This window comes from Hylobates moloch, unplaced genomic scaffold (assembly GCF_009828535.3).
Source record: "Hylobates moloch isolate HMO894 unplaced genomic scaffold, HMol_V3 SCAFFOLD_1, whole genome shotgun sequence".
In the NCBI taxonomy this organism is placed as follows: Eukaryota; Metazoa; Chordata; class Mammalia; order Primates; family Hylobatidae; genus Hylobates; species Hylobates moloch.
The window spans coordinates 8989353-9013884 of NW_026652276.1; the positions used below are offsets into that span (position 1 = coordinate 8989353).

A 24532-nucleotide genomic window follows, 5' to 3' on the forward strand; every position below is an offset into this window, starting at 1 on the left:
ATAACCAAAAATTGCTATGTCTATTAACAAATATTTCATACCAAAATACACTAATTTGTATTGCACTGGGCTGAGCGTACCGGTATCATATGGATTACTTTTTAATAATCCTTTCATTTCACCCTTACAGAATCATACCATAAGATGAGCACCAGAACTGATCTCCCTCTGTGCACAATCAATTCCTACTGAATAGGAATTCTAATTCTAGTATCAAAGACATTTTTCCACCTTCACATTCTCCTATGGTTGTTCACAGGGGTTATGCAAGCTTCTTACATCTTACAAGACATCTTACATCTAAAGATGTCTGTAATTCTACCCATTTCTCTTTTCATGAGAAGCAAATACATGGTAAGCATCATTCCTAATTTTAAAAAGAATAGATCATCCTGGAAACTTCAGTACTTGAACTGTCTTAATGTGATGTCGTAGGACATCTCACAATATACTCATATTGACCTCATACTGATCAATATATCAGTGTGTCTGAACAAACTAGTTTAGTATTGCTACTCTTGGAGAGTGTAAGATATAATTATGAACATTTTTTAAAGACCTACATTATCGTCAACAACAGTGGATTACTTCCAAAAAGTAAAAGCTCAGAATCTTTAGCACAGGTAACCTGAAGTGAGCATCTTTTCAAAAAGCATTCAATCAAAGTCACTATGACATTTTAGAATATATACGTATGTGGAAATTACCATGATATTTTAATATACTAGCAGTTATAATATATAATAGTAGATACTAACTAGAAGTTAGTATCCTGAATATTCTGAGATACTTCATGTTGGTTTAGTTTTATGGAACCTGTCTTTTCAAAGATATACCAATGGGATGTAAAGAAAAGAACCTTTACCTTTAATAGAGAGTGGCTAAGAAAATTACCCTCACTGTATTAATATAGTTAAAATATGAAAACCACAAATAATGATGACTAAACTTGACTATTCCAAACCATCAAAGTGTGAATATGTGTGAATAGTTAAAATCAGGCTATTGTTCTAGCAACTCACTACTTTCCCAAGGCAACACAAGCCATTTTCAGACAATTCTAATTATTAGATCTTTTAAGATTGTGTCCAATACCTGCCCCCTTGAACCTTCCAACAGTTAGCTCCTTTCAGCCCTTTAGACTCATACAGATCAAGTCTAAGTCCTCACTCACATGATCATGATTAGTAGGCAGGTATTGACAGAGAGTGACCCTATAAGCCCTCCTCCCCACTCTGCTCTGTCCACAATCTTGTCTCCTATCTAAACAGCTCCATTTCCTTCACACAGTTCCCATCACAAGGCTTCAAATGCCCCAGCCCTCCTACTCCAATGTGTGGACCCTTTCAAGGTGTGGTCCCAGAAGTGAACACAATGCTTAGGCTTGCCTGTGACAACATAAAAGACAATGGGCCTATCACCTGACTCACTGAGGACACTTTAGTAAATACTGCCCATGGCTGAGAGGAGATCAGCACACCGCTGATGAATATGAAGCCCAGAGTCACTGAGAGGGTTGTATCCTTTCCACAGGAGGCTGCTTTAACATGCAGCCACTCCTTAATTTAAATTCTGTAATTTCCTTATGTAAGACTTTTCATTTCTGCTGTTAAAACGCCCCATTTGATTAGATTTGGTCTCTTGATTCACCTTGATTCTGATCCCATGTCCTAACTGTTTCACTCCATAGATATCCCTTACAATATTGAATGATTTGAAAATCTCATCAGCATACCAACAATATCCTCTAAAGAAATATTTTGCACCTAGCACATAAGTGGGAATTCAATAGTTGTTGAATGAATGAGTTCATATGCTCTTATTTACAGTAATCCCGCCTTATCCACAGTTTTGCTTTACACTTTCAGTTAACTATAGTCAATTGTGATCCAAAAATATTACATTACTTTGAGAAAGAGATAGAGATCAGATTCACATAACTTTTTTTTTTTTTTTTGGAGACAGAGTCTTGCTCTGTCAGCCAGGCTGGAGTGCAGTGGCACAATCTCAGCTCACTGCAGCCTCCACCTCCCGGGTTCAAGTGATTCCCCTGCCTCAGTCTCCCTCAGTAGCTGGAATTACAGGTGCTCACCCACCACACCTGGCTAATTTTTTTTTGTATTTTTAGTAGAGTCAGGGTTTCACCATGTTGGCCAAGCTGGTCTCCAACTCCTGACCTCAAGTGATCCGCCAACTTCAGCCTCTCAAAGTTCTGGGATTACAGGTGCAAGCCACTGTGCCCAGCCTCACATAACTTTTATTACAGTATATTGTTATAATTGTTCTATTTTATTATTAGTTATTACTGTTAATATCTTACTGTGCCTAATTTATAAATTAAACTTTATCATAGATATATATGTACAGAAAAACACAGTATTTATGGAATTCAGTACTATCTGTGGTTTCAGGCATCCACTGGGGGTCTTGAAATGTATCTCCCACAAATAAAGGGGGAGAACTACTATAATCCTAAAAATTCTGTAAGGCATTATCACTCATTTTATTATGAGACTAATGAGATCTGAGAGCTTAGAATAACCCGATCTTGTGGTTGCAAATCCTGTACTCTTTAAACTACTGTTCATCCCCTCTACATATTCATGGCAAAAACACTGAATGAGACAAAAATGGGAGCAGAGGTCTTGACAAGCCCTCCATGATTATGTTAATCCAATAGTCTAAAATATGGCTAAAGCTAACAATAAACTATCTACCTAGTCTGTTCCAAATTTCCTCATGCTACACACCTTTAATTTTTTTTTTTTGACAGGGTCTCACTCTGTCACCTGGGCTAGAGAGTGCAACGGTGTGATCACGGCTCACTGCAGCCTCGACTTCTTGGGCTCAAGCTATCCTCCCATCCCATGATGGCCTCCCAAGTAGCTGAGACTACAGGCACACGCCATCACGCATGTCTAATTTTTGTACTTTTTTGTAGAGACACGGTTTCACCATGTCTCCCAGGCTGTCCTGCCTTGGCCTCCCAAAGCACTGGGATTATAGGCATGAGCTACCACACCGGGCCTTAACGGTTTTCATTAATATAAATACAACTATGTATTCCCAATGCCACATTCATAAATGAGAAATTTTAATTATTGATATCTTTAAGTTTTTAATAGAAACAGTGATACAAAGCTGTCATAATTACTTAGTTTTTAAAACAATCTACAAGTCAGTCTGTGAATGGTATTTACATATTTAACATATGTTTATAAGAAATATTTACCACTGCCCAGTACGGTGGCTCATGCCTGTAATCCCAGCATTTTGGGAGGCTGAGGTGGGTGGATCACGAGGTCAGGAGTTCAAGGCCAGCCTGGCCAACATAGTGAAACCCCATCTCTACTAAAAATACAAAAATTAGCCAGGTGTGGTGTCACGCACCTGTAGTCCCACCTACTCGGGAGGCTGAGGCAGGAGATTCACTTGAACCCGGGAGGCATAGGCTGCAGTGAGCCGAGACCACACCACTGCACTCCAGCCTGGGTGACAGAGTCTTTGAGACTCTGTCTCAAAAAAAAAAGAAAAAGAAATGATTAACACTATCAGTTATAATCATGCTCTGGAGAACTTTTTAGCACTTGTAGGACTTGGAACTTGTAATGATAATTTTCATAGTACCAATTCATGGTACTATGAATTGGCATTATTTTCTCTCAGATGTTAATACCTACTGGTAGTTTGTAAGGTAGTACCTTTAATCAGTTAGGAAGCTCATCTTAACAGTATAAATTCTTTAAATATAAATTATGTATTTAAATACAAATTTAAATACAAATTATGATTAATTCATCATAAACAATGGAATCCTGTTCCTTTATTATGTTCCTCTTCAGTGGCTACCTTAACTGTAATTTATCTGAGTTATTTTTTTGTTGTTGTTCTCATCACAAAACAAGAAAAAAAAAAAAAGGACTATAAGGCAAAAAGTCCAGATAAATAAATTAGTAAATTAAGAACATTCATAGTTTTGGCCTTTGTTCTCTGATACAAAAGCAAAGATTTTAGCATTTGCCCTATTTCTTCTCATCTGTGAGATGCTATGTACGCTAGAAAAAGAGTTAGTAGATTGGTTCCTAACTTGAGTCTTCAGTTCACAAACTGGACTTAATAAAGAATACATGCCTTGCAGAGAACACACAGACCAAGTCAAGTAAATCCTAATGGCTGTATTCATCATCTCTGGTTTCATGCAGTAGAGACTTCAAATAACCGTGGAAGTTTAAATGCAGGAAATGCTGCAGCCCCATCTACTGGAGAGGTGCAGGTAACTGAGTCAATTTTTAATAAATTTATCCTTAAGTGTGTAGGTAAGAACCTTACCTACATCTTTTCGTCCTGGTTTTTCAAAACGTCTGTCACCCCTGGAAAAGAAAAAATAAGTTTCAAACAAAGTCTCACAGTGATACAGATTTCCTATCTGTGACACTCACTTTCCCATTTTTCTGAAAGCATTTCTTCTTAAAATTACAAAACAAATAAATAAAGTTATTGCCTAATATTTGGAAAATATAGAAAAGCACAAAGATAAAAAGAAAAATGTCCATCCCCTCACCTACCAAAAGCTGTTTCTATTGACCCAAAATATTATTTTTTAAATTAGATAACTAGTATGCAGTCTTATATACTGCTCTTAGAACGTGTTTTCCCACATCATTAAATATTTTCAAAAACACCTCTAATGCTCATATAATATCCCACTTTGTAGATATACAATTATATAAGGGCAATATCAATCTGTTTGGCTTATTTCCAATTATTTTATATGATAAATATCATCACAGTGAACACTGTTGTACATACATCTTTGTGCAATTGCCTCCACTCATCTTGATAGACTTCGTATAAAGTCACAAACAATATAGAGAGAAGATACTTTTACTAATACCAACAAACAATAACATGACAATTTGGTATTTGCTATCAAATGCCAAATCAAATTAACTATGCTGCCACTCATATATTAACCTATCTATCTAGAATCCGTCTTCCTTTAAATAAGAATCATTTAAAAATTTCTAATGTACAACTTGATATTCAATAGTTAAGAGCATTTTTTAAAATGAAAACCCTTTAACTGTACAAAAACATTTCTCCCCGCAGAAAGCAAAAAATAAGTAAGTTTTATATGCCAAGAAATTTCTATGCCAATATGTGGATCCTTTAGTTACCTTTCCTCCCAGCTCTGCGATCTATGCATTTCTCTGCCACCGCCTCGACCAAAAACACCCTCTACTTCATCAAAACTTCTTTGGTAGAAACCACATTCACCTCTGCCTCTGCCTGAAAATAAGAAAACAGAAAAAAATGATAGTCAGATGTCAACATGTGGCACACATTCACCACCATAAATTAATATCTAAAGTTCTATCTCTATACAAGGCAGGACATCTACATTTAAATACTGAACGAGGCCTGATGATCTTGACTTATGAGACCAACAATAGCACTGAAGTAGGTAGACCACAAGAGGCTGAAAGAAACAAGTTAAAAAACTAACGTAATATAATGTAATAGACCCAGTCCTGAACAAGAAAGTATCAACTTTAAGTTCTTTAACAAAAAGTTGAATAGTGAAATTCTAAGAAGTTCAACAAAATACTACCCTAGATTAAATATTTTATTGTTTTATATTCATAAAAATGGAAGAAATCTTGGCTTAGAGAGTTTAAGAAGACAGGGGCTAAAGTCAAAAAGTCAAGCACAAAAGTTAAAATAATTTATCTAATCCCAGAGAAAGGATAACTTAATAGGATCAATTCTAAAACCATCAAATCTCATGAACGCCATACATGGTATATTACACAGTAACCAAAGGTACAGTTTACTCTATACCCAAATCTTGAGGTTAAAAAGAAATGTATCAGGACTAAACTTGAACCAACAAAGCTGGTAGAGTGTCTGGGTATAGGGATTTAGAGGCTCTCTCTGGTGGTTCAAGCATAAACTGGCCTTTACTGAAGGCAATCTGGTTAGATCTATTGACATTTGACTCAATTCTACTTAGGATTTCTCCTAATAGAAATAGTTGTACAAAAATGCAAATATATATGAAGACGTTCACTGTAATTAAAAAAAAAACTAGAAATCTAATCAATAAAGGATTAGCTACATAAATTCTGATAAAATATAGTAGAACACTATGATGCCACAGCGGATTAAGCACGGACATTATTCTGTTCAATAAGATGAACATAGTGAAGAATGATGCATATAAAAATTATTCCATTTATATAAATGATACAGCTGCACCGTTAGGGTCAGGAAGGCTATATATCCAATTGTTAGATCTGGAGGCAGAAGACCATATGCACTTTTAGCTTTATACTTTATGTACAGTTTTCCCAACAAACGTTTGTATTCAATAAACAGGTGAGAAAATGAGAGGAGGGGATGAGGGGTGCGGGTCTAAGGATGTATTTATAACTAGGTGAAATCTTAGCCATCGTCCCTAGCTCAATTTTTCCCACAGTACACAATGACCCAAAGAAAAATGATAATGGATCTTGATAAATACATCCCAAAGCTTAATATAATTGAGCTAATTACTTCAAATATCTATGCAGTATTTCTATTTCTTGTTTGTAATTTATCAAGAATTAACTCAGAATACACTTGTACTTTTATATGACTATATGATGAAGTATCAAAATAATGCACCAAATTATTTTGTGGGTACTCTTAGAAACAATGGATACCCTCTTGACTAGTGCAAGTATCCACTTCTTCATTTGTCAAATGGAAGTGAGAAGCACGGTGGAACTATAATAATCTTAAAGTTACCCTTCAACTTGTATCAATTTCCCTTAAAGTCAACTCACAGTTTAAGTACTTCTCCCTTCAGGAAATGTATACACTGTATTTAAGATCCTAAAATAATGTAACACAAATTGTCATATAACGCATGTCCTCTACAAGGAAGATTTTAGGATAGGGGCAAAAGTCTCCTCGTCTTTTAGAGAAAGCCATTTTCTCAGGAAGGCCATTACACTTGTATCACCTTGAAGAAACTGTTTTATTCCAGAAACATATAAATATAAAAAATAGCCTCCAGCTTACCAGAAAAACAAGCAAAACACATATAAAATATTTTCTCAGTTATGACTAGCACTGACACCGGTCCTGCTAATGATACTAAAACTTTACGGTGGGACATACTACAACGATCAGGTTCTAAAGCTTTCCAACTTGGAAAAATTTTAATCTTCTATAAAGTGGTTCCCATACATGAATAAGGAAGTAAATATAACATGATGAACCTATCGTAAGGCTCAATTAAAGAACTGTTCTACTGAGAGTTCACCCTATTCTTTTTGGGAATTAAAACATACTTCCTTTTAATAATGATGAAGACAATGGTTGAGAGTTGTGTCAATCTGCTTTATTTTTAAACAACCTAACCAAATAAAATAAGAAGATGACAGTTTCATGTTGTTCTTACCACCTATTTAGTTTATTTAAATTTTACTAGTACATGATATTTAGCAGTCTGGAAATCAGTCAATTTCCACATCAAAGTTTCCTAAAGTTGCAAACAGCCAAGATAATCATCTAGTGTTAGCTCTGCCTATACAAAGAAAAGCCACAATAATCATTATTTAACCAGCAAGTTAAAATTAAGTAATGAGTGGAAAACACAAAACCACAGATTATAATTACAACCTTCTTTTAGAAAATGGGCTACTGAGATCATTAAAAAGAATCACGGGTAGTTGAGATAATGTTAAAAGTACTTTTCACACCAAGTCAGTTCACTCACTTGACTAGTTTCGTGCCATTCTTCAACATTAATATGTAAATAAAGTCATGACTTCTTACATATGTCACAACATCTATCTTTTTTACATAGCCTGATTAAATTCTGAATGTAAGCTTTCTATCATATGTGATAACCCTTCATTTCAAAGAAACCAAAAAGCAAGGAGAAATTCAATCATAAACCAAAAAGCAAGGAGAAATTCAATCATTCACTTGTTTCTCGATTAAGTAATGGGGCCGGGAGGTGGTGCTGGTTCAGAGATTGGTTGGTATTTGCAGCACACAAAAGTCGGTGTTATTCACACTTCTTCATCCAGAAGATCTCTCCCTGGCTTGCCCTGAAAAGCACTGGAGGCAAAGCTGCCCAAGTACAACCTCTCCTTGCCACCAACCCACAGCAGAAAAACACAAGAAATGCCCAAGCAGCAGGCCAGAGCCATAAGTGGTCAGTCCCAACTCGAAACCACCACCGTGCCACCAAGATGCATGGATCTCAAATTCTGGACCAATGGAACCTAACTCGGTGTATGAATCTGAATTGCCTGTGGAGCTTTTGAAGCACACACATGCCTAGATCCCACCACCCAAAATTTTGTTGCACAGGTATTTCCTTTAAGTTTTACATTTAGTCTAACATCTCCTCAGGTTAAAAAAAAAAAAAAAATACTCTTTAAAGATGGACAAATAAAGCCAGAAGGAAAAAACACAACTAGGTAATAGTACCTAGCAAAACAAGCGGAGAGTTTTAATCAGACACTTCACACCTGGATTCCCACATTCTGAGTGGACTACTAAAAGAAACCTCTTCCCAGGAATGCACAATTGAATGCATTTTCTAGAGAGACTGTAGATAAATTACTCTATTTATAAAGAATTTAAATACTCTATACTCATGATGATGCCAATCTTGGTGGTATAATATGGAGAGACAATGGTCTCACTCACTGCACACATCCAACTCTTCCATTTCTAAAGTATCTCTTAGAGAAAATTACAAGGTGTATTTAGACCACTGTTATGATTTAGTCAACGTAAGAGCTAAATGATTAAGCAAATATTCATATTACAAATATTAAGAATGTCATCATATAAGACAAAATCAGCAAACCCAAAATAGGGGGCAGATATCAAAGAAACAAGTAATATCAAAATAAGACTATTTTTCCAACACAAAAATCTGTAAAACTATAGGTTAAATAAATGAATGTGGCAGAATTATCTTTTGTTCTACCCCTAAAGGTCCTAGTCCTGATGAGGCAGTTTTTGTTAAAGCCCCTCTCTGGCTGGAGAAGCTCTTGGCACACGCCTCTCACACAGAAACTGTCACAGAGGACTGCAGGTACTTCAGTGCTGCTTCCATAGTTAAGACACTTCAGGAAGTGTTGGCTCCCGAAGTGTAAGGCTCTCTGGGGATGAGGAACATAGATTTGTCGGAGTGAATTGGGACTGTCTAGATTCCCTCATGTTCAAATCTGTACAGCTAGAATTATACTCCTCTGTTCCAAATCAGGGATTATAGAGGAGATACCTTAAAAAAATGGTTCTGAATATAAATATTCAGGACATTTAGTATGCAGTTAATGTCAAAGAACAGTTTTTATTAAATCAGGCATTCAAATATTTTAAAAGTAAGTTCTCTATCCTCCTCCTCCTCCTCCATTATTACTTTTTTCATATGAAAGCTCACCTCGCCCTCTTGAAGAACTTCGACCTCTAGGAGCCCCCACCACTGTTCCTCCTCCTCCTCGTCCTGTCAATCGCAGGACAGCAGCACTATTTACAGACATGGAAAAGTTTCTCTGCCAAAAAAAAAAAAAAAGAGAGAGAGAGAAAAAGGAAAAAAAAGAAAGAAAAAAAATGGATGAAACAGATAAAACTACATGTTGCTTCTCCCCATATTCCCACTGCATCTATAAAACGGCATCTAATTACTACTAGCAATGGAAAACCGTAACTGCACAACATAGGAGATGATCCAAAACTTGATTTTACTTGATAACTGCAAATTAACATTTCAGATCAACAAAATTGACAATCAATGCCTTACACTATGCTAGGTTTGGTGAGGAAATAAGCAAACAAACTAAATGCCCTATATATGCACAAGTAGGTAGGGAAAATACATAACAGAATAAATACAGAAAATTTTACAAAAGAGATCTGGTTTGAAAGGGTCCTGTAAGCCTTTAACTGGTGAAAGGTGGAAATGAAAGGGAGTTACCAAACATCTGATGCGAGGGTAGGACATTCTGCACATCAATGTGAATTAGCAACTCCAAGTAGTATTCAACAGAATGACAGGAATCATAAGTGAATGGGAAAGGGCCAAGGATCTAAACAAGACCAACCATCTAAATAACACATTAATGGGAAGATGAAGGGAATACTTAATAAATTAAAGTAAAACCCAATCACTCAGTTATTAACCTGCATTTGCACCGCAGCCAATCTGGAACAGGGTCAAGTACAAAGAGATAATGGAGTGCACCTTTGGTATGTCTGTAGCCAAGGGTTCTCCTGGCAGAGAGAAAACCTTAGGCTTAAGAGTTAAAGTAAAAGGCCAGGTGTGGTGGTTCATGCCTGTAATCCCAGCACTTTGGGAGGCCGAGGCAGGTGGATCACGAGGTCAGGAGTTCGAGACTAGCCTCGCCAAGATGGTGAAACCCTTTCTCTACTGAAAATACAAAAATTAGCCGGGCGCAGTGGCAGGCACCTGTAATCCCAGCTACTTGGAAGGCTGAGGCAGGCGAATTGCTTGAACCCAGGAGGCAGAGGCTACAGTGAGCCAAGATCACGCCACTGCACTCTAGCCTGGGCGACAGAGCAAGACTCCGTCTCAAAAAAAGAAAGAAAGAATTAAGGTAAAAAAGAATCCTGCAATTCAACTAATATTTTAGTCCAAACTGGTTTCCACTGACTTTCTATTTTGATTCAAAATCAACTGAAATATGATGTCTATACCACCTTCTTTTGAAGAAGTCAACATCTAATTGTTAAAAAACTTCTACTTTCATTATTAAATGTGTTGTAATAAATAGGTCATTTTCTCCTAGCTGCTTTTTTCAGAATTTTATTCACAACAATTTGTTTGGTAAGTTTTAGGAACTTTATCAGTGTAAATAAGAATTTTTTTTAGTTTTTAGGTATATAATCATATTATCAAGTAACTTCAAAACTAAAGATTTAAGATATATTTGACAACTAAAAATAAAAGACACCAAACTCAAAAATTATATTTTTATTTCAAACTATATTAAAATGTACTTAATAAAAAAGAAAACTGATTGAAACATATATATTAACTTACCTTTTAGCACAGAGTAAGCAGTGGGGTACTAAATAATGTCTCTGGGTATTATTATAATTAAACAACAGTATGAGGTCCCAAAATACAGATTAATATATTCTAATATTGAAATAATTGTGATCAGAGCTAACTGCATCATGTATGCTAGGATCCCATGCAGTTGAACACCTATGAACCAAACTATCACATATATAAAACTCAAATGCACCCGTTTGAGTGCATATATATTTTCACAAACTCTCATACATTGCTGATGAAAGTATAAACTAGTATAATCTCTCCAGAAGGCAATTTCTAAAAATTTAAATGCCCATCCCCTTTGATACAACAATTCTACTTCTTACCCATGTAAAAACTAACAAATAGAAAGATCATTAACTACAGTACCGTTCATAAAAGCAAAATATGGAAGCCATCTACGTATTAGCCAATCCTAATTTAAAAATCATGGTCCTCTACATGTAAAATTCTGTACTGCTGATTAAAAAAAAAAAAAAAAGAAACAACTCTATTTCTTTCTTTTTTTTTTTGAGACGGGGTCTTGCTCTGTCGTCCAGGCTGGAGTGCAGTGGCACGATCTCAGCTCACTGCAACCTCTGCCTTCCGGGTTCAAGTGATTCTCCTGGCTCAGCCTCTCGAGTAGCTGGGACTACAGGCGCATGCCACCATGCCCAGCTAATTTTTTCTATTTTTGGTAGAAATGGGGCTTCACAGTGTTGGCCAGGATGGTCTCAATCTCCTGATTTTGTGATCTGCCCGCCTCGGCCTCCCAAAGTGCTGGGATTACAGGTGTGAGCCACTGTGCCAGGCCACAAATCTATTTCTTAGACAGAATCGTATGATAACAAAAACTGCAATGTCCTATGGTCAACCTAATATACAGGGACATGGAGCATACTTGTAATTAGGAACACGGAGAGGTCAAACTCCCTGGGACTGAATTCTGGCCCCTACACTCAACTTCTCTGTGCCTCATTTTCCTCATCTATATAATGTAGATAGGGATATTTTTATCTACCTCACAGGTCACTAATACACACTAAAAGCTAAGTATGTCATTATCTCTTAGATGCTTAGGTTAAAACTGTAAAGTGCCAGGCACGGTGGCTCACACCTGTAATCCCAGCACTTTGGGAGGTCAAGGCAGGCAGATCACTTGAGGCTAGGAGTTCGAGACTAGCCTGACCAACACGGCAAAACACCATCTCCACTAAAATTACAAAAAATAGCCAAGGATGGTGGCAGATGCCTGTAATCCCATCACTTTGGGAGGCCAAGGCAGGCAGATCACTTGAGGTCAGGAGTTCGAGGCCATCCTGGCCAATATGGTGAAACCCCATCTCTAATGAAAATACAAAAATTAGCCAAGCGTGGTGGCAGGCGTCTGTAATCCCAGCTATTCGGGAGGCTGAAGCAGAAGAATCACTTGAACCCGAGAAGCGGAGGTTGCAGTGAGCCAAGATCACACCACTGCACTCTAGCCTGGGCAATAGAGTGAGATTCTGTCTCAATAAATAAATAAATAAATAAATAAATAAAAACTGTCAAGTGTAGAACTGTGTGCATCGCATGCTACCATTTATGTGTGTGTGTGTGTGTGTGTGTGTGTGTGTGAGAGTGAGAAATAGTGTTTAAGGGAATATACAGATAGTTGTAGACACCATAAGCACCCTGGAAGGGAATACAAGAAAATGGAAATAGTGGTTATTTCTGAGGAACAGTAATAGGTGGCAGAGTTTGGGTGAGTCACAGACTTGCTTTTCATTACGTGCTTTTTGAATTTTGTTAGGTATATATACAAGTATTATCAAGAATGAATAAATAGGCCGGGCGCAGTGGCTCACGCCTGTAATCCCAGCACTTTGGGAGGCCGAGGCAGGCGGATCACGGGGTCAGGAGATCGAGACCATCCTGGCTAACACGGTGAAATCCCGTCTCTACTAAAAATACAAAAAATTAGCCGGGTGCAGTGGCAGGCATCTGTAGTCCCAGCTACTCAGGAGGCTGAGGCAGGAGAATGGCGTGAACCCGAGAAGCAGAGCTTGCAGTGAGCCAAGATCGCACCACTGCACTCCAGCCTGGGTGATAGAGTGAGACTCTGTCTCAAAAAAAAAAAAAAAAGAATGAGTGAAGTAACTTCTTTGATGTCAAATAAATAAAACACACCAGTCCTGTAACACCTACCTAAATTGCAGGTGTGATGCATTTTTTTCTCACTATATTTGATACATAGATACATGGAGGGAGAAGGAGAATGAGTATGTCAATATACTTTAAAGATACCTATTTCAAGTAACTTCAGCAAACAAGACATGCAGCAAGAAGCCTGGTTTAAGTTATTATTTACCTCCCTAAGAGTACCAAAAGAAAAGGTATACAAAACTCTAGTCTAGGAAGATCTAGTCAATACTAATCTCTGAAGGGGTACCTGATCATTCAAAGGACAAACATCAAATTTTTTATCAATTTTTTGCCAGCTTTAAGCACTGTCCTACTCCAACATATTTGATAAATGATAAAGGCTACCAAATATGCATCAGGAAATCCCAAATGGTGCATTTTAAATGCCTTCAAAACGGACCTGATGATCTTCTGTGGCTACAGTGAAAACCTCCCAATGCTTGCATCAAGATGCTGTGATCACAGAATACAGACCTTAAGATAAACATTTCCATCATAAGAACAAAAATTAAACATATTCCTTTAGTTGTTCTGGAACTAATTTTGATGTATAGGTGTAGTGCATACCTAATTTTATTCTCCTCTAAATTGTTAACCAACTATTACTGGTTAACTGCAGTTAACCAACAGATCTCAAGCAACATTTGCAAAATAATTTTTGATTTTCCAAACGATCTGTGTACTTACTACACACTAATTTCTTTAAAATGTTACAAGATGTGTCTGGGTAATTCAATTATTCATTCTGTTGAATAAAAGTCTACCACATTTTGGTAACTAGTAGCATGTCCTCCTCCCTCTTCTGATACATTTAGTCTCTAAGAAATCTAGGAAATCATTTAAAGAAACATAAAAAGGAATTTTTAAAAATAATACACAAATAGCTAAAAATTAAAAGAATAATCACAAAAGAATAAAACTGGTACATGAAGCTCATAAAATTAGCTTTTTTATTTAAAATCATAACGTGGCCAGGCACGGTGACTCACAACTGTAATCCCAGAACTTTGGGAGGCCAAGGCAGGAGGATTCACTTGAGCTCAGGAAGTCTGAGACCAGCCTGACCAACATGGTGAAACCCTGTCTCTACTAAAAATACAAAAATTAGCCAGGCATGTTGGTATTCACCTGTAATCCCAGCTATTCGGGAGGCTGAAGCACAAGAATCCCTTGAACCCAGGAGGCAGATGTTGCAGTGAGCCGAGACTGTGACACTGCACTACAGCCTGAGTGACTGAGCAAGACTCAGTCTCAAAAAGAAAAAGAAAAAGAAAGAAACAAAATCATAAATGCAACTTTAACATTTAGAAAACTTACTGGGCACAGCTATGGTCAATGACTTTAAAATATGAGGAGCCAGACCAGGCATGGTGGATCATGCCTGTAAGCCCAGCACTTTGAGAGGCTGAGGAGGGAGAATCGCTTGAGGCCAAGTGTTCAACACCAGCCTAGATAACAGGGCGAGATCCTGTCTCTACAAAAAATGAAATTAGCCAAATGTGGTGGCATGCACCTGTACTCCCAGCTATGCAGGAGGCTGAGGCAGGAGAATCCCTTGAGCCCAGAAGTTCAAGGTTGTAGTGAGCTATGATCATACCACTGTACTACAGCCTGGGTGACAGAGTGCGACCCTCACTATACTCCAGCCTGGATGACAGAGTGAGAACCTAGCTCAAAAAATAAAATCTAAATAAGTAAACAAAAAATACACACATACACACACACACACACACACACACACACAGAGCTCATATAAATAGCATAAATCAACAAGAAAAAGATGAATATCCCAAAAGAAAAACTGGCAAAGGCAAGAAAAAAATTAACAGAAATATAAATGATGAATAAACATCTAAACTGTTTACTGCTACAGGCAAAGAAATGCAAACAAAAACGATGGGAAAAAATTTTTCCAAATCTGCAGGGAAGTCTTTCAGTAAAAATACTTGATGTTGGAAGTACAGAATCGTACCACTTGTATTAAAAGGAGGAAAATATATTTCCATATTTACTTGGAAAAATACATAAGAATTGCTAACACTCGCGGCCTCTGGGAAAGGGGGTAGCTGGCATGGAAAGGATTAAAATATTAGTTGAATTGCAGGATTCTTTTTTACCCAAATTCCTAAGGCTCAGTTTTTACCCCTCTGCCAGGAAGACCTTTGGCTACAGCCATGTCCAAGGTGCATTTTCCTCTGTGTATCACACTTCTGCATTTTTGTACCAACTGTACAGAAGGTATTCAAGTAAAGGACATATGCCAACATTTTGTTTCTTTTTTTTTTTTAATGGAGTCTCACTCTTTGCTCAGGCTGGAGTGCAGTGATGCAATCTCAGCTCACTGCAACCTCTGTCTCCCGAGTTCAAGCGATTCTCCTGCCTCAGCCTCCCAAGTAGCTGGGATTAAACTGTGTGTCACCACGCTTGGCTAATTTTTTTATTTTTAGTAGAGATAGGCTTTCACCATGTTGGCCAGGCTGGTCTCAAACTCCTGACCTCAGGTGATCCGCCCACCTTGGCCTCCCAAAGTGCTGGGATTACAGGTGTGAACCATGCATCTGGCCCCAACATTTTTGTCGTTCAAAACATTTCATAGTTTAAAACCTTCTTGAAAAATTCTCTTTCCAAATGCCCAGGATTTTAATATTTCATAGAGTATTTGAAAAGATTTTTATTACTTCTTGCTTTACCTTTTCCTTAAGCGTCAAACAGATATATTTTTGGCTCCCTGGACTCTCTTCTTCCCGTATGGATGCCCATAAAGTAACATTCAAGCTTTCCAACAAGGCTTATTTTTCCATTTTTCTAAAGTCATCATAAGTTCCTTGAAATCAGAAACTCTTTTATTTTCTTTGCACAGAACAAAATACACTATAAACAGGAACAATACTAAATTCGCTACTTTCCAGCCCACAAGTTTTACTTTCTCACATCACTCTCTCTCACACACACACACACATACACTGGTGACAGAAGAGTTTTGAATGCATTTTGAACTGAAGAGCTACATTTTTCCCTTAGTGGTAAAATGCACTGGTAAGAATTCAGGTTGGCAATTACTTCTGAAAATCTGTTTATTTGCAAAGATGATTTTCTCCCCTCCCACAAATCACTCTTCCTCTCTACTTGAGTAAAGTTTTAAAGGATGATTCCCAATGTCCTTAAGGATCTACAAATGTTTCCAAATACTCAAAAGCTACAGATACTACAGAAAATCTAGTCAACTAATAAGCATCAACATACCAAGAAACAGAAGAAAGCAGACCTATGAGGATGCAGGATAATCCTTAGAGCATAAATAGTAACTTCCTATTTTCATGCCTTAGCAGGAAAAGAATAAGAGTTTGCTGGGGCTCAGAGCTAATCACAAACCTGTTCTTCTTCTGTAAAGGGTACCAGAGCCAATGGTGGAAGGGGTTCTTCCTGGAGGATAGGCAGAAATTCTTTATCCAGAAGGTCTGAAGGTATCTGTAGGACCGAACACATGATTATGAGATTAATGCTATTCCTGCGATAAGAAGAAATACAAGAAGATAAATCCAAGAAAGAATTCTCTTCTATTTATTGTTGATTATTATAAATACAGATTAATGCTTATTCAGCCATAATTGACTTCTATAGTCCTTATACATTTTGAGAGAGTCAATATTAAAAACCCCAGTCAATACTCCCCAGCTTCTCAAGTGATTGCCACTTTTGGATTCAGCACTAACTCTGCTATACCAGAGCACAAAGTGGAGGAATAAAAGTCTCTACATTTAATGCGAAGCAGATGATGATAAGGAGAGTTTTATAAGCAACTGTATGTGTCCTTAGCAAGCATCATTAAAATTTGAAATTCTCAATCATTGAAAAACAAAGTATACTGGAGGTGGGCATTGTGGCTCACGCCTGTAATCCCAGCACTTTTGTTGGAGGCCAAGGCAGGCAGATCACTTGAGGGCAGAAGTTGGAGACCAGCCTGGCCAACATGATGAAATCTCATCTCTACTAAAAATACAAAAAAATTAGCCAAGCGTGGTAACGCATGTCTATAATCCCAGCCACTCAGGAGGCTGAGGCACAAGAATCACCTGAACCTAGGTTGCAGAGGTTGCAGTGAGATGAGATCGCGCCACTGCACTCCAGCCTGGGCGACTGGGCCATACTCTGTCTCAAAAAAAAATGTATATTGGGAAAAAATACAAAATATTATTTCTTACTAGTCAGTGAGTAAAAGTCATAATAAAAGTGTATTTTACACTGTTTCAGTTTTGATCTAAGTGACACAAATGCAGTCTTACATTTTAAGGTTTTCTCTCCACTAAAAATTTTATATAGTCGAAGGTGCTCCTCCTGTTGGCTCCTTATTTTTAAGTGGAAAGTAGGATAAGAGGTACAATAAAGAGAAAGGAAAAATTCTTCATTTCTTAGCCATTGAACTAGGATACAAATAGACATGAAAGAGGGGTTAAGAGGAAGTTGGCTAGATAAGGCAGTAAGTGCTGACTACTCTCCTGTTTCCATGATGCTGCCTAAAATATAGCGTGTGATAACACTTAGAAGATCCTCTGTTAACTATTGCAGGCTTCAACGCAGGGAAACAGTTAAGGTGGAAAGGCATGGGTCAATACATTAGTAAAATAAATCAGTTTTCATGTATCAGTACATCAAGGTATATATCCCAAAGTCTCATTCACAATTTTGAACTCTTTTCCTACTTTCTTACCTTGTTGTCTTTAAGGAAAAGTGCTAACATTTCTTCTCTGCCATAACGATAATCTGCTAATTTATACTTCGGCAACGCTGGAGAAAGAGGAGGGGATGTAATACTCCCACCACTGGACAGAGCTCGGAGCCTAGAATACAAAAGACAGAGAGTATGTCAAATGTTCTGGTGCTACAGACCTTTTATATCATACACTGTCAAAAAAATTCATTTTAGTTCTTTAGAAGAGCAAAAAGAAATCCTACTATCTCAAAGAATCAGACTTTAGCTTTAATACAATCTTTTGTCACGGCACACTAAAAGGGCAGTTTATTGAGAGATAACTAGACAACCATGTAGCAATTCCTTAACTTAAAAGGCATCATGGCTATGTCCCCCAGAAGCTTAGAGAACGAAAAAGGGACACATTTTTCCAAATTTTAAAAGGCGTGTACGATTAAAACGAAAGTGAGATACTACCTTACACTCATTAGATTCATAAAACTTAATAAGTCTGATAATACCAGGTGTTGGTAAGGATGTAAAACAACGGAAACTTTCAAGTAGTGTTTGTGGTATTATAAACTGAAATAATCACTTCAAAGAATGATTTGATAATAGCTAATTATTTAATTATTTGGCAATTTGGTAATGGCTAAAATATTTAATAAAGTATGCTATACAAAAGAAAAATCAAAACATAGCCTAGAGTAGTGATAATTTTTATATAAAATGCATAAACCTGCAGCTAGGTTTATACTGTTTCAAGACATACAAACTGCAGCAAAAGCATAGAAACAAACATGAAACTGACAAATATAACATTCAGAATAAGGTTATATCTGAAAAAGATAAGATTATAAAGGCAGCTTTAATTGTATCTACAATGTTTTATTTTTGCAGCTTGCCAATGAATACACGGGTGTTTATCACAATTTATATTTTTATATGCCTGAAATATTTCACAATGTTTTTAATAAAAGCAATTAATGGTCAGTGTAGAGAATCTGAAAATGCAGTAAAGTACAAAGAGAAATTGAAAACTACATTTACTGCTAAGAAGACAAAAAATATACTCCAAACTGATAACAAAAGTTGCCTCTAAAGAACAGAACTTGGGGAAAAGGGACCATTTTGTTTAATTTTAAAATAATATATTTTTATAGAGAAAAAGACAGGGAAGAAAACTTCAGCAAAAAATGGCGAGTAAGATTCTACTGTAGCACTGTGTCAGACAGCAAGTGGAAAAACTAACATCAGGAGTAGTTGAGGCCGGGCGCGGTGGCTCACGCTTGTAATCCCAGCACTTTGGGAGGCCAAGGCGGGCGGATCACGAGGTCAGGAGATGGAGACCACGGTGAAACCCCGTCTCTACTAAAAATACAAAAAATTAGCCGGGCGTGGTGGCAGGTGCCTGTAGTCCCAGCTACTCGTAGAGGCTGAGGCAGGAGAATGGCGTGAACCCGGGAGGCGGGGCTTGCAGTGAGCTGAGATCACGCCACTGCACTCCAGCCTGGGTGACAGAGCGAGACTCCATCTCAAAAAAAAAGGAATAGCTGATATCAAGGGTGAAAAGGACCATGCTACTTTAATTCTAGTTTAGATCAAGGAAAAATTCAATAGAAGCATTGAAATATGTGCCCAAAACTGCTAAGCTTTATTCACAAAGCAAAAAAGAAGCGAATAATCTACTAAATTATGACACATTAAATATTAATATGAAGGCCAAGTAAAACACAGTAAATATGTGCACATTATTAAAAATAGCGTATGCATAGTAAACAGTAAAATGTGTTTACAAGAATAAAGTAATATTTAAAGAAAAAAATATGAATTAGTAAAGTGAGACTGTTGGGGTGGGATTTTTTTTTTACTTATTATGGAAAATTTTTGTATTTTCATAAATGCACCAAAAAGCAGATGACAAACTCCCGTGTACCAATCACTTAGCCCCAAAACCAACAATCCATGGCGAATCCTGCTCTTTCCACCACCTTATCTAAGCTTCCTTTGATATTATTTTGAAGAAAAGTTTCAGCTTAGCATTCTATCCATAAATATTTAAGAATGTTATTTCTCAAAGAATTTGTTTTTCCCCACAGCGTCTCGCTCTGTCACCTAGACTGGAGTGCAGTGGTACAGTCATAACTCACTGCAACCTTGACCTCCTTGGCTCAAGGGATTCCCCCACCTTAGCCTCCTGAGCAGCTAGGACTACAGGCGCATACCACTATGCCCAGGTAATTTTTGTATTTTCTGTAGAGACAGGGTCTCACTATATTGTCCAACCTAGTCTCAAACTCTGGGCCTCAAGCAATCCTCCCACCTTGGCCTCTCAAAGTGCTGAGACTATAGGCATGAGCTACCATGCCTGACCCAAAACATTTTTTTAAAGTCTGGGTTTTGCTGATTTTATCCATGATATAATTAAACGTTTTTCTGTCTTTTGCATTTCATGTAAACTGGTGACTGGGTATAGAGATTTTGAGATTTTCATCAATTTGGGTTCTTTTTTGGCAATACTTCACATGTACTGGTATATTATTCCATCAAGAGGCACACATTGTGATGATGTGTTTGTGACACCTGCAGTAATTTATGATCAATGCTTGGTTCCCTAAGTTCACTAAGGTTGTAAGTGATTATATTCTTTCATTCCTCCCTTATGTATTAGCTGGAATGCTTCTGCAAAGAGAAATTTTCCTCTTATACTATTTGGTATAGTTACCGAATGATACTGCTTAATAAAGGAGGAAAAAAGCCTTAATTCTTATTTGTTTTCAAAATAACGACTAGGTTCACTTGCACCTTCCAACAGTGTCCAACAGTAACACATTACTTTATTAATATATTTCAATTCACAGCAATTATTAACAGTGTTCAAACTGGCTCATCTTTGAAGAGTGGGAGACTTCAGGTTGGCTCCTGGGTCCTTTTGACATGACCCTAGCAGTCTTTAACAGCTTCTTTTCTATCTGATATGTCAGAATGTTCCAGGATCATCTTGTATTTTTCTTGCCTCAGACCTGAAATCAATCATTTCCAGGGAGCCCCGGATTCGCTTTCATTTATAGAAATACCACAACCTGGGTTCTGGGACTGCTCACTGCTACTCTTTGTTTCCTTTCCAAATATTCTTGGGCTTGGAAGTCATTTAGTTCAACCCCCATAAAACAAGTTAAACAACCAGGTAAGAAAACAACATACCCAGAAAGGAGTGGTCCAATCACTCCTTCCAAGAAGAAAGGAACTACTCCAGTACCTTCCAAGCAACTGCTTTTCATTAGATTCCTGTAAAGCTGGGCTCTTTACTGAAGAAGTGGAATTAATATCCACTGAACACTGAAGCTGAAAATTTTACACATGAACTAGCTCATTTAATCTAATTTAACCTTCACAACAACCCAAACATAACAGATAAAAATAAAGCTGAAGGGTTAAACAACTTGTCCACAGTCACAGACAGCAGAACAAAGATTCAAACCTAGGTTTTTATTACTTAAAAGACCACAATTGACCGGTTGCAGGTTAGCTCACACCTGTAATCCCAACACTTGGGAAGCTAAGGAGGGTGGATCACTTCAGTACAAGAATTCAAGACCAGCCTGGGCAACACGATGAAACCCCATCTTGACAAAAAATACAAAAATTAGCCGGGTATGGTGGCTCATGCCTGTGGTCTCAGCTACTCAGGAGGCTGAGGTAGGAGGATTGCTTGAGCCTGGGAGGTCAAGGCTGCAGTGAACAGCCACTGCACTCCAGTCTAGGCGACAAAGCAAGACCCTGTCTCAAAAAAAGAAAGAAAGAAAGAAAAAAAACACAATCTTTCTAACAATTAGGTCTCAAAATTCTATTTAAAATAGCCAGTTTAAAATATACATATGTTTTATTAGAAATTGTTTTAAAATATCTTCCTTAACACCAAACCAATATGTTTTCCAACAGTTTCTATCACCGGATTACACATCTAGGCACTCTTTCAAATGAAAATCATTCTGGTATTGGCAAATAATCACCATGTCTCCCCAAAGACTCCTTCCCATGGCCTAACATTCCTAATTTCTTCAACTGCTGCTCACAATAAGATTTCAAATGTATTCACCACCCTGTCCCTTCCAATGGATCACCAATGGTTTTCCAATGCCCAAAACTAAACATTTCTTATAGTCATCAGATTTATTCAGAGTAACACAGGCCAGGTGCGGTAGCCCATGCTTGTAATCCCAGCACTTTGGGAGGTCGAGGAGGGTGGATCACTTGAGACCAGGAATTTGAGACCAGTCTAGGCAACACAGTGAGATCCTGTCTCTACAAAAATCAAAAAATTAGCAGAGCACAGTGGTGCATGCCTGTAGTCCCAGCTATTTGGAAGGCTGAGGTGGGAAGATCGCTTGAGCCTCAGGAGGTAGAGGCTGCAGTGAGCCATGATCTCAACACTGCACTCTACCTTGGCTGAGAGTGAGACTCTATCTCCAAAAAATAAAAAATACAAAAATAACACAATAACACAATCAGAGATTTCCTTCAGGTGCTATGAAAAGAAACTGAGGCAAACTGGCAGTAACTCAAACTAAAAGACAGTTGCCTGAGTTAGGATAATGGCTGTACTATGACTCAATAATCGACAAATTCAATTCCAAGTCCCTCTTCACCTGCAGATACTTAGAAAAGCTAAAACATATTTGGGTAATATTCTTCACTAAAAATCCACCTGAGAACTCATGAACACAAAGAAGGGAATGACAGGCACTGGGGTCTACTTGGGGGTGGAAGGCAGGAGGAGGGAGAGGAGCAGGAAAAACTACTGGGTACTAGGTGTAACACTTGGGTGATGAAATAATCTGTACAACAAACCCCCATGACACAAGTTTACCTACATAACCTTCACATGTACCCCCGAATCTAAGTTAAAAAACTCCACATATGATCTTTATCTCCTCCATACAACCCTCTCTTCCAGAAATTTAATCCCTATGTGCCTTTGTCTGTCTCTAAACATATCTCTTCATTTGTTTAAAACTTTTGATGCAGCATCTCCCTTCTAGCTATGCACTATTCATCTTTCCTCTTCATCCAGAAACATCTCTACTTCCTCGCTTCTCAGTCACTTCAAAACGCACTGTGCCTGGTTTCTCCTGCCACTCCACTAGCTCCTGCACTGTTCATCGACAACCTCAACACCGCCAAATCCATGTGAAAACTTTCTGTCCTCATCACCTTCATCTTTCTGGCCTATAATGAGATCTGTTTAACAAAGGAGGCCCAATTCTACCACGGGTAGTAAATAAGTGGCAGCAGCAGGCCCCCCAAAGCCCCATGATACTCCCAAAATCTTCGCTTGGTAAGTGTTTTCCAAAATCCAAACTTCAGCTTATGAAAGCAATTTGGATAGTCAATAAACAATGTGTGAAGGTGTGGGAGTCAAAAGGCACTTCTATATAAGCTTGTGATTCTCAAGTCCAGCTGTGACCTCTCCTATAGTCAGGCTTTCATACACAACCATATAAATAAAGCCCATCAGGTTCAATATGCCCAAAACCCTAACCCTACTCATCAATTTATTCATCCAACCCATTCATTGCCCATATTCTTAAACATAGTTAAGGACATCCCAATCTAATCAGCCACTGGATTAAAAATCTGGGATTCATACTTTACTCCTCACCTTCTACCATCTCTCATACCCAATTACCATGTCCTGTTAGTTTTAAATCCTCAGTCTCTCGAGTCTTCCCCTGATCCAACTAACCTAATTTTTATTCACACTTTTATTTCCCGCCTGGACTGCTGCAAATGCATCCTAAACGATTTTACTAGTCTTACTCCCCTACGTTACTAAGAATTATTTATTTCTTTTCTCTCTCTTTTTTTTTTTTTGAGACAGAGGCTCACTCTGTTACCCAGGCTGGAGTGCAGTGGCACGATCTCAGCTCAGCTCACTGCAACCTCCACCTCCCAGGTTTAAGCAATTCTCCTGCCTCAGCCTCCTGAGTAGTTGGGATTACAGGCGCACGCAAACACACCTGGCTAATTTTTGTATTTTTAGTAGAGATGGGGTTTCACCATATTGGTCAGGCTGGTTTTGATCTCCTGACTTCAGGTGATCCACCCGCCTCAGTCTCCCAAAGTGTTGGGATTACAGGGGTGAGCCACTGTGCCCAGCCCCAATTCTTTTTTCACTGGCACACAATGACCAATAAAATCCAAGCCTTGTTAACACAAGGGCTGCCTCCAAGCTCCTATCTCCCACACTTCATATAATAAAGGTAAACATTGTGCATCATAAAGTTCCTCTCTTAAATCAGTTCCTTGCCTTATGTTCACACACGTCCTTTCTGCTATCAGGAATATTCTAATCTTTTTCACCAACAGGGTAGAGAGAGGTGCTGAGAAGAAGAGAGGTTAAGAGGGAAGGAAAAAGGAAGAATAAGGATAGAGAGCTGGAAAGAGAGTCGGGGGAAGGGAGGGAAAAAGAGAATTTGAGATCCTCAAGGCCTTGCTAAACACAAGCTCCTGTCCAGCCTTCGTGAAACTAAGAGGCTAGTAGAAGAAAATAATAAAGTCATATAAGTGGACATAGAGATACTGAAGGA

General features: G+C 37.9%; 1 protein-coding gene across 9 annotated transcripts in view; it reads right to left on the reverse strand.

The window, feature by feature from the left end:
• The window catches only part of GIGYF2 (GRB10 interacting GYF protein 2), a 162440-nt gene that overhangs the window by 91975 nt on the left and 45933 nt on the right, over positions 1-24532 (reverse strand). For 5 of the 9 annotated variants that reach the window (XM_032753782.2, XM_058437102.1, XM_032753786.2 and 2 more), the window contains 5 exons: positions 17961-18090; positions 16625-16720; positions 9452-9563; positions 5178-5289; positions 4330-4370 (listed from right to left, as the gene is read on the reverse strand). In XM_032753782.2, coding sequence (XP_032609673.1) covers positions 4330-4370; positions 5178-5289; positions 9452-9563; positions 16625-16720; positions 17961-18090 — 491 coding nt within the window. Of the gene's footprint in view, positions 1-138; positions 302-1095; positions 1465-4329; positions 4371-5177; positions 5290-9451; positions 9564-16624; positions 16721-17960; positions 18091-24532 lie in introns of those variants that run through there. The other 4 variants (XM_058437126.1, XM_058437135.1, XM_058437139.1 and 1 more) reach the window with 4 other exon arrangements.